Source organism: Malurus melanocephalus, unplaced genomic scaffold, assembly GCF_030028575.1.
Source record: "Malurus melanocephalus ecotype Western Australia unplaced genomic scaffold, MMel_1.1 scaffold_19, whole genome shotgun sequence".
NCBI classification, from domain to species: Eukaryota; Metazoa; Chordata; class Aves; order Passeriformes; family Maluridae; genus Malurus; species Malurus melanocephalus.
Genome location: NW_026623251.1, coordinates 3,042,006 through 3,056,848, shown reverse-complemented (window position 1 = coordinate 3,056,848; position 14,843 = coordinate 3,042,006). Strand labels below are relative to the sequence as shown.

Here is a 14,843-nt window from a genome sequence, read left to right as displayed (position 1 = left end):
GGGCCGCGCCCGGAGCTCCCGGCGGCGCCCGAAGGCGGAGAGCACGCGGGACCCCGAGACGCAGCCCATCCCGGAGCTGCCCATCCCGGAGCACAAACCCGGCTTTCAGCGGAAAGCCGCAGGCTCCGGCTTTTCCCRCGGTGGCGATCACGAGTGGCCGCGCCGCCCCTGCGGCCGGGGGAGGAGGAGCGGGCAGGGGGGCGGGGGGCGGCAGGGAGCCCTTGGCTTGGCACTGCTGACGCGCTGCCGGGGACCGGGCTCAGCTCGGAGAGAACGCGGGCTGCCACAGACACCGGCAGGGCTGAGGCTCCAGCAGCCAGCGCTGCTCCTGCGGCAGCCTCCTCCCTCCGGCCCTCCGTCCGGCCCTCCTCCGCCTCCGCCTCCGCCGGCACTGCCCGGCTCTCTCCTTTACTGCCCGGCACTGCCCGGCTCTCTCCCTTGCACCCCGGCACTGCCCGGCTCTCTCCCTTGCACCCCGGCACTGCCCGGCTCTCTCCTTTCACCCCGGCACTCGGCCAGGCGGAGGGAAGGGAAGGGATGGCGAGGGTCGCTGCCCGGCTGCTCGGGGCGCTGTGCTTCGCCGCCTGCCTGTCCCCGGCTCCYGGGAGGGACGCCGGAGCACCCTGGACCCTGGAGAAGGTGGGTCGCGTTTGCCTTTCCCAGGTGCTGCTTGCCTCTGGCTCGGCGGGCAGGGGTCAGYGGCTGGGCGGGGGAAATCTTATCCCTCCTGTCCCGGCCCCCAACGAGAATTCGGGCTGGGATCACCTCAYCTCCCGCAGGTGAGGCTGGATGACATGGCTTCCCTCTTAGCCCGAGCGTGGTGGCTGCACAGAACAAATTTTCACACGTTTGTCTTTGTCGTCTCTCACCGCCTGGGACGGGGCAGCAAGAGCGATAAGCTTTGCCAGGGGCAGCTAGCGAATTTAAGGGGAAACTTAAGCACAAGACAAATCAAAATCTGAAATTGTATTTCATATAACATCCTAYTGCACTCCAACTTTCATTGTGATTACAGTGAGTCAGAGGACAGTGACTTAGTTTGAGACTTCCAGCAGTGATGCACACGTATCTAGGAAAAACAAGTAAGCATTGTGCTGATAGCCGGTACAAAATTGTTTTGAAAGGATACAATGCTCTAATGTGTTCTAGACCCATACTATATTGTGTCTAATTTAAAGTCGTTGTGAACTAGTGAAAAAAGGACTCTCGAGATAAGGTTTAATTAMACAGTGGTAAGCCTTAAATCCTGGATTTCTCTATGTAGCAACTCTTCGTGGTCTATTGTGAAATATTAACATAATTTTCTTCATAAAGAACTAAGCCGTGAAACATAGGAGAGCATCCAACTGCAAATCACATTCCACTAAACATTTCCAGTATTTCCAAATGGAGAATATACTTCTAGGGCCCTTTMCCAAGTGTTTGTAGAAGAGCTGATCTCAAAGTTCAGCAAGAAGCATCTGAAATCCACTAATCCAGTGCACTGTTCTGTTCACCAATAGATCAGAGTCCAGGGCAAACTGCTAAAAGGAAGCTTCCCTTACACCTTTACACTCACTTCCCTTTCTCCTTGATTTTATTCACACCCCATTCAGGGAAATGTTGGGTTGGTTGGTTGGTTGGTTGGTTGTTAACGAGATACTCTGTCATTCTGTTCTATTGATTGTATCTTAAACACATAAATATATATACATATATAGGTATAGCTCACTATGTCATCTATGTAGCTCATGTATAGACTAGATATCTGTAACATAATGTATCCATATTGCATATAATACATGTATATGTACATATCTACTATCTACATAGCACGTGGGGCTAGATCTTTAGTCACAGGGGTCAGTGAACAATCACATAGCCCCGGTGCTCCTTCTTCCATCCCCCCTGAGCCCCAGCACTTCACTCCCTAGCTGGCCCCGTTCTGRCCAGTCAATCTCCTCACCAGTGCTGTCAGTAGTGTCACCCAGACACAGAGCCATCACATCTGAGCTGCTCTGCCTGTGCACACAGTAAGCAAGAACTTCCTCTTTCTCATCAAATTCTTGTCCTTCAACAACTTGTGTTCTTTCTTTCTGGAGGGATGTGTGAGCTGGAAATTCTAAGTCCTGAATGCAAGCTTGGGCTACTTGTAGAACTTGGAAGTCCTGCTTTTATCCAGCTTAGTGCACTAAGCTTAGTGACAGCCCTGTCATAAATACATTGTTCTGCCTCCCTGTTGTGGCAAAACAGGGATTGACCAACACTGTAAAGAATGAGTCACTTACAAATCTTATTTTGCTTCTCTTTTATTTCATAACCACTTTTGTAATTCCTCTCACTTCCCAGATTTGAAGATATCTCCATTATTAGAAGTAGAAATTGATTCCTCTCTTCCGAAGTATTTTCATGCATTTGTACTTTAAGAATGTTTCTTTGCAAAGTGATTCAATGACCCCAATTACCAGGCATGCTCTTCATTTGTTCAACTGCAGACATTTTTTCTGAACTTCCTAAATTAAATTGTATACTCTTCTGAAACATATGGCTTTAGCTTTTCTCTCTCCCCTTATAGCCTACTCCTCCTAAACCAAACCAAGCTCCCTGACAACATTTTCTCTTGTCTGTGACTCTTCTACACTGGTCTGAGTTCCATCGTATTAAACTTCTAGTATTTCAAAAGACTGTTTTGCAACTTCCACAGTACTGTTTCCAAACTCCCAGATGAAATGCAATTTTTCTTTAATCTATGTCTAAATTTGCTAGCATTAAAAATGTTAACAGCCCATCCTAAATTTTGGTGTCCTTATAGTCTTGAAATTCAACTTTAAATGCTATTAAARTTGACACAGTAAGATTCAGTGTTTTTGTGTCACTCCTCTGCTTAATTTCATTAGTAAACTTAAGTAGAATTAGAGGAAAAGTTTACACAGAGATAAACAGCTAGAAAGCAAAAGAAGGGTAGAATTAAATGTTTGCAGTGAAGTCTAGAAAATAGTTGTGCTTGTACTTGCTTGTACAAACACAAAGTAGAAAAGAAGTCAAACAGTGAGGCAAACCCCATTTTTTAACAATATTCATCACCTAGGGTAATAAGGTAACAGGTAACGAGATACCTGATTCTTGAGGTCAGTTCCCATTCACCCAGGTAATGGGTTTTAGGTATTATTTCAGACACATGTGAAATGACATGAGTGAGTGGAAAAGGAGAGGGAGTGGTTCTTTTTAACATACAGTGGTGGGGTTACACTACAGATATTTATGGGAAAGTMAGTTTGATGCAGCCCAAAAGCAAGTCAGCTGTTAAACAGTTTGAAGAAATAAAGAGAATGAAACAAAAAATACCATTGTTCCACCATATAGACTATGGTATGCTCATGTTCCAGTTCCTCTCTTTTTGCTTATCTCAAAAAGGATGATGTAGATAAGGTACACTGAAGGATAGCAAGTCTGATCAATCATGTTGAACATTTCTGATCAAAGAACAAGGAAACACTAATAATTTTCATTAGGAGAAAGACAGCAGTAGAGGGAAGGCCCTATAATACAAGGGAAGAATGGATATGAAAGCACTTGAAACAGGAATTTATAAAAGCAGCAGTGACTCAGGAAGTTTCTGAGGATACAACTGCTAAACCTGTGTATAAAGGGGCATTTGAGATGTCCYTGGGARTCCCACGTGGCATTTAGCTACCACTCCAGAGCACTCCAGGGCTCCTGCACATCAAAGATGTGCCATGTAAGTGTGTCTCAAGCTCTCTGGGTCACCTGATTTGGYCCCAAAGGCCTGTGCTTGGGCAACAGAAAGGAAGTCACTGGGGAGGTAGCTCACATACTAGCCGGTGTCACAGGAGACAAGCTGTCGGTTCTGAGGTTAACCCACGTGCCACCAAGCTGATGAATGCCCCAGCTAGCCCCACACGAGCCACAGCATTCTGTGCAGACACACTCAGAGTGCCACGGTGGGCAGAGGCCACAATGAAACAGCTTTGCTCCCTCTGGGAGTGGGTTACCTKAGGCATTTCTTTGCAGTACTGCACCTTATAACAGACACAGAATAAAGCTAAATATTATTACTGCTAGAAACMAAGCTTCTGGTGTTTGTCTCAATAGAAACCTCAGCTGAAGGTGGCATGGGTGCAGACATGACCTGTAGAATTAAGGTATTAGGAAACAAAGAACCCATTCATGGGCTGAAGTTTTACAGCTAGCTGGTAGGTAGAGCTTTCTCCCATACTTTTAATACAAGCACATATTCCATGGAAATGAAAGCACATTTTCCATGGAAATGAAAGATATAGAAGCCAATAATTTCTGAGTGAGAAGGTTTTCTTAAATTACTTTTTGTTGGAAGTAAATCATAGTAGCAAAATATATCACATTTACTGTAATTCTGAAGAAAACTAAGGTTTAAAAGGTCTGCTAATTGTTATAGCAGTCTTTCTTCCCTCTACCTTCTACAGTATTCTCACCAACCAAGAATTTTAGGTTCTGATGCTATTCAAAAAGTTGTGGCCAACACAGATATTTCTGAAATGTGGGAGAACGATTTGCGCCCTATCCTGATAGAAAGATACCCAGGATCTTCAGGAAGCTACATTGTGCAGCAGGTAAGACAACAYTTCCTGAGAACCTCTAAGAATATCTCTTATTTAGATTCTGGTAATGCCTTTGGTGACCCCCCATAAAGAGACATTCTCACAAAGTGACAGTCACATTCCTTTCATTCAATAGGATGAACCCTATCCTTGTTCAACTCCAGACTGTGTAGTGCCTACATGACACAGCTGGCACGTTAGCTGACATTATTTCCCAGGGCTGCATAGCATGATGAAAAGATTTTTTTTTTTCATTGCTTTTTTTAAACTAAAAAGCTTGCTTCAGGTTTGGTGCCCAAAGTACAACAATGGTTGTCCTTTCCCTCACATGGCAGGTTTTTGGTCGCTGGTTCAAACCTGAGACCATGCATGAGAGACATGGTTTGTGACACCACCCACAACACTTTTTGGGAGAGGTCCTGTCCTGTGCTCTTACAGGCCCCTGGAGTGTTTCTTCAGATGGRTGTATCAGCACAGAAGGGGATCAGTGGGGCCCAAAGGGGCAGGCAGATGAAATGATCAGCACAACAAAGTGTAGCCCTGGCCCATGAGCCGCACCAGCTCTCAAGCACAGCAGTGTCCCAGTGCTGGGCTGACAAACCCAGACTGCAGCTGGCCCCAAGGCAGTAAAGGCTCCAGCACATTGTCTTTGAGCCACAAAAAATWACCACACAACTGGGTTGCTGCCCTGTCAGCACCTCTGCTCTGCACTCACAGCATGGGCATCTTCAGGACAGTGTCCACGCTGCCTCTGGATGACATTAGCCAAGCAGGAGACAGACAATGGTACAGCTGAATTTATTAGAAGACATTCACAGCATCTCACTAGCCTTCATCTGCCCTTCAGGCAGTGACTCAACATCTCTAAGACAGCCCTAGCTACAATAAATTTATTTGCCACTCTACAATTGGTAGACTGGAAAAATGGAGCCTTTTTATGCTTTGCGTGTGTGTGCGTGTGCATGTCTCTATAGATTTAGTTTTGTGGTTTCTTTAGTGATACTYTGGAAGGCAGCCAAATGAAAGGGGGAAAAGGAAGAAAAACAAAAAAGAGCTGAGCCTAGGCTAGAAAACCACAGATCATGTTCAAAATAGGATCACCCTGTTACAAGGTAACAACATGTCTTAAATTAGACCCCCCAACAAAGGAAAAAAAGAAGAGACCCCCATTGTCAAAACCCAACAATGGAGTTTGAAATGAATGACACTTCTTTGTTGAGACACAGAAAGTATCAAACTCTTTTAAGGGAAAAGGCTACTGGGAACTCCATCCAGGCTCATATAGTCCCCTTAATCCTTAACAGACATCATTTACTCTGCCCACTGACAGCTGATAGACCAAACAATGCTGTAAAAGGTTTCAGAGGGTGACCACAAAGAAAATGGGAGTTTGTTCTAGCACAAAAATCTATGGCAATATCCCTGCTGACTTCACTAAGAGCAGAACAAGTCTTCAAAGTCTGCTTTCTCCTCAGAGGCTTTTCCTAATGTTTACTTAAAGAGACAGGAATGTGCCTTGAAGAAGCACTCCAGGGACCCATAAAAAAAAGTTGCTCAACAGAGAAACAGAGATGTCCCTCTAATATGAGTTAGCCAGAACTCTGGTTRAAGTATAGCTGGGGTTGCTAGAGGTATTGTCTTTAGGTATGAAGATAGCTGAAACAAATTATTTCTTTTATAGAGTGTCTTAATTCTTATCTTTATATGAGCTACACTTACAGAATTCTATTTTAAAACATTGTGAAATGTTTAATTTTTTCTTTCATTTAAAGGAATCTATCTCTTATGGCCTTTTAAACAATGTATGTCACTTGAAAGGCAGATTTCTTACAGGAGCTAAAGAGCCCAACCACCTCACACCAACCAACAAAGCTAAACAGCTTTTTTATTTTTCTTATACTGCTRTGGCATCTCTGTGCAGTCTAAATAGCCACACCAAGGTCTCTGCAGCCAATTCTGAMTTTAAATTAAAGGACACATCTGAGTAAAGATTTGAAGATGTTAACATTAAATCTGCTCTAGTTACACCTGAAAAAGAAAGTTTCACTGGCCTGAAAACTTCAGAGATCGAGAACCTAATGTGTCATAATATTTGGCAGTCGTTCCAAACACCTTCACACTCCAAAGACAAGGATCAAAAGGAAGAAATAAAAAGCAAATGAGTCAGTCAAAGGGTCAGGTAGCAAAGTTATACAGTAACATTACGTTTTTTGCTATAAAGTTAATCCTTTAAAACACCATGAACTTTTAGAAATAAGCCTAAGAGMCACTATCAATTAGATAATGACAATTTCTCTGCAATATCTTTCTGAAGAAAKAAATATTAATGATTGCTTTCTATAATTGCAGCATATCAAACACCGCCTTCAAACGTTAAAGGCTGGTTGGGAAATTGAACAAGATACATTTCAGAGATACACACCATACGGATATAAAACATTTTCAAATATTATCAGCACTCTTGACCCCTCTGCAAAACGCCATCTCGTACTTGCTTGCCACTACGACTCAAAATTCTTTGGACARCAATGGCACGACAGAGTGTTTGTAGGAGCAACTGATTCAGCTGTGCCTTGTGCAATGATACTGGAGCTGGCACGTGCCCTGGATAACAAACTTCAGTTAATCAAGGTAGGTTTTTTGTTTCATTTTCATTTGCTTTTCCAACAGCAACAGGCCTCAGGGCATTTCCACATTCTTTTCCATAGCCTGCATGCTGGGTTCTCCGATTGCTGTGCCTATAATAAATCTCCCATTGACTTCAAGAACAAACAGAGATAGTATCTGCTACTCTAAAGTACATTATCACATTAAAATTTCTTTTAAAAGGGTGGTTATCTAAAAGTTATCTACTTAAACATATACTATATAMAAATAACAAATGATACATGAATAATAGATGTTTCATAGACTTGGAAAGATACAATGCTACTTGCTATCTAAAAGGCACAGATCCCTTCTCAGAAGTTCCTGTCATATGCAGTAACATCTAGAGTCATTGACAAAGTTCTGAATCCCACCTGAATCTGAGATTTTTGTTGCATTCTGAATCCTGCAGAAATCTCTCAGTTGTATTCTGCTTTGGGACACACATGAACTAATTGTTGTGCAGAAGAGTTACACTCATATGGAGGTCTTCCCATCCACAAGGATTTCAAATTTTTCTTCTTATTTTCTCTTATCAATTTTTATTTCTGAAAAAAGTAAAATGTTATCAGTCTGTGTTACCGATGCTATGAAAATCTGCTTCAAAAGAGGCTGCAATTGCTAGGCACAAAAATCTGTTGAACCTTCAAACTCTAAAASCTTGTAGGATCACCAGTCTCTAGGATTTCAGATTCACGAATGCCACCTACTGGTTCAGTGTTCCCTATTTACAGAAAAACAACTGCCATACGCGTACAGAGCTTTCACAGGAAAAGGTCTCTCAAATGTGAGAGACACTTCATAAAGAATCAGAAATACACTCAGCACAAGTACTAAGATTACTTGTCAGCAGTAATTGCCAGAAACTGATTTGGTGCCTTCTGACATGCAAATATTTAAGAATGAGAAGATCAAGAATATGTCCATATTTTTAGTCACAAACCAAAACAGTACTGTATACATATGCTTTCATTCAGAAGCTTCATTTATAATAAATCTGCCTGGTGATTATTTATGAAACAACCTGCACACTGGCTTTAAAGACTGGCATTTTTCACTACTAATACGTCATTTTACAATGAAAATCGTTTTATCAGCTAAGATGACAGCATTTGACAAAAAGGCAATTAATTACTTTGGACAGACTACTATTTGTACAGTCTGATAACAAAATATACTTTGGGRTCCATCTGCTTAATACATTGGCTATGATGTTCTTGTTTTGCTTATGGTAGCACAACAGATTTTATGTTTTCAGCCAAATCTATTTGTACTTTGACTTGAARCTGTGATTTTTATCTTGATGCTTCTCCAGTTATTTAGAGTAAATTTAAAAACTGATGGGCAAAGACATCTCTCTACAATATTAGAAAGTGTAGAGCAGTAATAATAAAACAAATACTATGTTCTAAAACTCAAATAGCATTGATATGGTTTCCTCCAGAATGTAATGCAAAATGACTGCTGTCCACAGAGCTCTGTCATGTGCAAAGGAAAGGGCAGCAAACCATTGCCATTAGAGGAATCAATATATCATTGCAAGCAAAATCAATATCATCTTGCCTGCATGAGTGATATTTTGTAGAAGTTTTCCACTGGTGTTTGTATTGGATCAGCTCCAGCTGCTTGGGAGTTGTAGCCCATACAGGACATGACTGCTGCCAGTGACCCCACCTTTTTAACCACATCATGCAATTTTACTTGAAGTAGTGTTAATTCATAGAGGGGTTAAAATATAGCAACTGTCAAGACCACAGCTCCCAAAACKGTTCATTTAGTGGAATGGTCTGGGATTCACCACGTTGTAGATTAGTAAACTTCTACATTAGGAAGAAATTTCATACAAATGTCTTTTTTTGTGGSCTTTAAATACATTTATAATATATACTGTCAGTTTTTAGTGCTTCATATTTTTGTTTTTTGAAAGGCAAAAACATAGCTACCCTCTCTCTTTGCCTTGGTTTAGTGTAAAGTTGCCTCAGTGATTTGCAAGTTTCCCTGAATGAAAAGAAATGGTGTCAAGGAACCATCAACTTGACAAATACATATTTCACCTCCACTGATGCACAACTGTAGCAATTACATTAATCCCTATGATGCAATCAAATAATAATATTAGTGCTCCCATCAGGTGTTGTTACTGGCAGGTCTCCTCATTATTTGAGATAATGTTGTTGCTACCTGGTTTTGCAGACCTGTCTCAACAATCAGCTCAAGTCTTCTGAAGTCAGAAATTAATCTTTTATCCAGAACCAAAATGACACRAGACTGGAGAATGGGTCACTGTGTTAGATAAATAAGAATTACCTTGACTGAATCACTACCACTGTTACACCACACTAACAGCCAAAGGAAGATTTGCATAGGGAACCTTCAAAACACACCCTTATTCATGTTCCTTATATGACTACAGTGTGTGCCTTTTATTTAATGTTCTGGCCAGAATCAGTTGTTTTACTTTTAACTTCCTCCAACAGACCAGCTCAGCATCAAGACCAGACCTTTCACTTCAGCTCATTTTTTTTGATGGTGAAGAAGCCTTTGTCCGGTGGTCCCCTTCCGATTCCCTCTATGGATCTCAGCACTTAGCTCAAAAAATGGTGTCTACTCCACAYCCACCTGGTTCAAAAACCACAAACCAGCTGCAGGGCATAGTAAGTGCCTTTTCACCTCCTTAATGAATAATAAGAAATGGCATTTTAAAAAATATGTAATTAGTACGTAATTGGCCAAATTCTCAAGAAACCACAATCCCACTAAAGTTAAAGGAAGAGGCATGTTTCTGGAAATATTATGAAATATGGTAAAGAATTGGCAAGAATTGCATTTCAGGTGAATGCAGAATCTGYTGCATGCAAGTATGAGGAGGAGTCACAGAAAAATCAAAATACAAAATTTTGTTACAATATAAACAAGGATACCCCCACCTTCTTCAGAGAAAGATAATTCAAAGTATAAGGAAAGAGCATGAAATGCATTGACCTAGGAACAAATCTCCCCTAGGTCAGTATTAAGCTATGGCAACCTCTGTTCCCYTTTGATCCCTACTAACATTCTGGTTGTCTGTTCCCCTCTACTTTCCCTGTTAACTGCTGAGGCACTTCTCTTCTGTCACTGCTTCTTGTGACTCATAAAATGTCTTTCCCTTGACAGACTTYGTTGTTTTGAGGGAAAGAAGCAATTTCCTCTTCTTTCTCCCCACCTACCGTAGTTTCTCTTTTAAAGAGATACAACTCACAAATTGYAATCTAAGCTATGCAGTCTGCTTCAGCCTGAGGAACAGAGAAATAAATTATCTTCTGCCTCCTTGGAAAAATAGCAAAATATAGATTGGAATCAGGTTCTGCTAGTGAATTCTTCTTAGGCACCATGGTAAAAAAGCCAGATCTTTGGTCAAACCTGCTCATGACCCATGCAGGAACCAAGGTTTCATTGCTGCTGCTTGTATTGTAGTAAAGCGCTGTGTACTAAAGATTCTTTCTTCTCTAGGACCTGTTTGTACTRCTGGATTTAATTGGTGCACCAAACCCAGTCTTTCCCAATTATTTTCCAAACACTATTCGATGGTTTCGGAGGCTTCAAGCAATTGGTAAGCAGAAGCATATGGGTTTTGGATGGATTTAAAAACATTGTGTGTAGTTTCTGAATGGATTAAGTTCTGTAAATCAGATTTTTAGATTAATTTTTCTGGTTTAGAGTCATAATATTTAACAGTGTAAATGTTAAATTTGGTTCTACTTAAACCTATATGAAGATACAAATATTTAATTAATAAAACAACTGAGGAAGACTCCCAGACATTTGGAAACAACAAAACAGATTCTACTATTCTATTCTGTCACTCTGTGATTCTTGGGAACTGCTTCACTTCTGTTTTATTTCTCACTTCTGTAAAATGATGGTAATAGCACCAGTCTTGGGGTCTTCTAAGCRCTAAACAAATGCAAAAGACAGTCACCACCACCTTTTTCTTCTTTGATGGAAAAAGTTTCCATGTGAGAGGAAAAATAATTCAAACGTGCTAACATGCCTCATTGTCTAAAACTTGTAATGATYACTTTCATTGTGCATTACAGAGCAAGAGCTACACAACATGAATCTGCTGAAGAATCACCCTGCTGAAAATCAGTATTTCCGGAGTATTGTACATCGAGGCTTGGTTGAAGATGATCACATTCCATTTTTATTAAGAGGTATCAGATACTTGTATATTTTGAAGTTTCTGTAGTATATGTTCAATAAGAAATGCATCATTTAGTGAATGAGCAAGTGCATATGCCCCTGTTTTTCAAGCTTATTTGCCCCAGCTTGAGGCTTCTGAATCCAACTTTATAACTTTGAAAAATATATCTGAACAAAAGCAGCAATAAAACATACCCATCATCATTTTGCTGGACTTTCAGCAGTACAGAGATAATGGAAATTTCTTTCTGCAATAGTGTCCTACAAAGTTAAGTGACCCTGATCCACTCAGGATTTTCAAAACAAAGGTGGGCCAAAGAAGCACAGCTTAGTGAACTTTTCTGACTGAAGTTTTCTACAGTACAGCAAGGACTACAAACTAATGAAAAAAGATTGATTCTTTAGAGGTATGCAACTGAAATATCAGAGACAAAAAGCAGTAAAACAGGAAAGAGGCTGGAGGAAAAAAACAATGCTCCTCCCCAAAAGCAATCAGGAAGCAGAAGACTGATTTAATTCCTCTTTTACCTAAAAGTTGCAGTACGTATATGTGCTTTGATGTACAAATATATATATACACACACACACATATATAGTTATGCAGTGACAGTCCTTTCAAGTGGAAGTTCCTTTAGCTGAGGATAACACTGGTTCTGTTTTACAGAGTAAAAATAAGACACCCTACTTTACCATTTGCAGAGAGAGCCAAAAAGCTTCAAAAATACTCAATCTTAACACTTCCAAAAAAAACATGGTAATCAGTTTTCAGTTAGAAGAGCTGCAGTGATTTCTCTGTCCTTCTGCAGCTCCTAAATAAACAATGCAAAGAATCTCAAAAGAAAAAAAAACAAACCAGCAAGTAGCTACAGGTGTCTTAAAAAAATAGAGGGAGGGGAAAGTATTCAAAGGAAAGGAAGGTGGCAATTTTACACAACACACTAATGATGGGATGAAGTCACAAGCATCAAAACAAGAGAAGATAAAAGGAAGCTGCAGTGACACACCCTATAAARCAAGCTTATTGAGGAGTTACTGGACTCTATTGCTAAATGGTGATGTACCAGTTGACTTAACAGAACTTCTCCAGTATTTCTTCTCCAAATTTCCTTTTTACAGGGGTTCCAGTCCTGCATCTGATTCCATCCCCTTTTCCTAGAGTATGGCATACCATGGAGGACACAGAAGAAAACCTTGACAAAGCCACTATCGACAATCTCAACAAAATCTTGCAAGTGTTTGTACTGGAATATCTCAACCTGTGACAGACAAAACATCAACAAATTGTACTCCATGCACAGTACTGTTTGCCTWCCTTCACATTTGCAGTTTAACTGGATTGGAGAGTATCGAGGTTAAGAAAAATATGATAGCTCTTGCTAGACTGATTATTGATCCAGCTGTTCGTGGCCCAATGGCCCATGTAGCCAAATAAAATACCATTAAATAAGAACTAGTTCAGTCTGGAAAAACTGATCTTTCCACATCTTATCTCTGAATAAAAAATAGTCCCAGAATTTTTCCAGATTATTATCATTGTCTTTTGTCACATACTATGATCCTAGGAGGGAATGCCTCATGACTTAATTGTATGATACAGTTTTTACAAGGTGTGAGTAACTTTTGCAGTGTTCAGCGGTGGAAGTTTATGCCATGTTATCAAATGGCAAAAAACACACTAAAACAGACTTCTATTTTGGGTTGAACTAAACCATCTCATGCTGAAATGAATTGCTAGAACTCCCGATGCACAGATGTGATTTTTAATCCTCTCTGGTCCCTCTCTCCTSCTTCCCCTACAAAGACAGCTGCAAGGGTTCTCTGCAGACAGCTGRCAGCAAACAGAGCAATAACCCAAATTCAGTTTTGTCCCTGTCATTTGTTAGGCGCTTTTTGATGGAGAAGGGTGGTGGGGGGATGACGCTAACAGACAGGTATGTGGGGATGTCCATGTGCTCTGACTGCAACACAGGAGAGATAAACAGAAGATAGGTGGACACTGCTCAGTCACGTGAGAAACATTCGCAATTTGACCCCAAAAAAATGCCAAAACACCACCCACCTGCTGTTTTTAATACAGATGACAACAGAAATAACCATACTAGGAAAGGGATCACCTTAGAAACTATTTAGAAACTTAGAAAAACAGTGTATCTAAATACGATTTCAAAGGCAAAGTGCTATCAAAAATCAAATGTTAGAAATGAGATGACAGTTTAGGCACCAAAAAGATACCAATTACACAACCCTGTGCTTTTACAATCCTTACTGAAATTACTCAATAAATTTAGTGCAACACTGGCAAAAAGAAAGCCTGGAATGGGATCAGTGGATCCAGAAGAACAGTATTCAAAAGCCACTGACAGAATTATGGTTTCCACTGGTGAGGAAAAGATGAGAGTATTTCAAGAAAAAAACAAAAATATCAAGCTGGTAAAAGAGGAACTGAGAGAATACAAGCCAGTATTATATTYTCTCAGTTCAGCTGTATTCAGCTCCAAACTTCTTCCCTACAAAGTTCTATCCTGAGCAAAGAGATTTTAAAAGGAGGTAAGCCATGGAGTTGTAGACTTGTCATATTTGGCATGTATTTTACCATCTTCCTAAAGCAAACATTTTGGAGCCTAAGACARTATTTACATCCATATTATAACATTGTAACAGAAATATGTACTTACAACAATGAAAATTTGTAAAATTTCACTATTACAGGATAGCCTGAAAATTAAATTCCATCCGATTTTCATTGCTCAAGATGAAACAAAAGCATTTTGTGTCTTCCTATCACTTTAATATTGGTGAGAAATGTTTTGCATGCAAATTCTGAAACAGAATACAATGAAAATTTTAAGAAATTGGACAGATGTTTTTCAGGTGTTACTGTACATCTGTATAAATATATCAAWGCTATCTGAACTTTTTGCAATCATATTCTCATCTATTTCAGCCCATGAGAAAATAAGTCTAAAAAGCTGAATTAAATCTTCTGAAGTTTGAATATTTTGAGCAGTATAAGGCACATTCTGCATCCTCCTAAGTGGTGAAAAAAGGTAACAGAATAGCTAAATATATAAGTATTAAACATGAGTTCATGTGCTGATTTATTTTGGTGAACTCTTATGGTACTTCATACTTTGCAGGACCTCTCAAAAATGTAGTACACATTTGCAGTGTGGACTGCTASTGTGCCTCTGAGAATTTCAAAGTTAACTTAAAACAGACTTCATTGTGAAATGTTGAATCGGAGTGTTGTTTTAACTGGGAAAAAAACTTTTTTTTTTTTAAAATCTCTGTTAAGACTTAGTTGAAACTATAATTTMACCATGTAGTACACAAAATCATGTCAATTTTGTCACTAACTTTTTACTGCCTGAGCATGTAGCTCTCAGTCGTTTACTCAATCCAAGGAAATGCCATAGAGGTTGCTGTAATAAGATTCAG

The 14,843-nt window shown here is 40.2% G+C and overlaps 1 protein-coding gene across 1 annotated transcript; it reads left to right on the top strand.

Moving 5' to 3' along the window:
• The first annotated feature begins 216 nt into the window (after window positions 1-216).
• Window positions 217-13,714, top strand: QPCT (glutaminyl-peptide cyclotransferase). Its single transcript, XM_057389770.1, has 7 exons — window positions 217-639; window positions 4,443-4,589; window positions 6,927-7,208; window positions 9,701-9,877; window positions 10,713-10,812; window positions 11,300-11,416; window positions 12,522-13,714. Exons 1-7 carry the CDS (start codon window positions 538-540, stop codon window positions 12,665-12,667), a joined length of 1,071 nt encoding a protein of 356 aa, XP_057245753.1. The 5' UTR covers window positions 217-537; the 3' UTR covers window positions 12,668-13,714.
• Window positions 13,715-14,843: the final 1,129 nt, after the last annotated feature.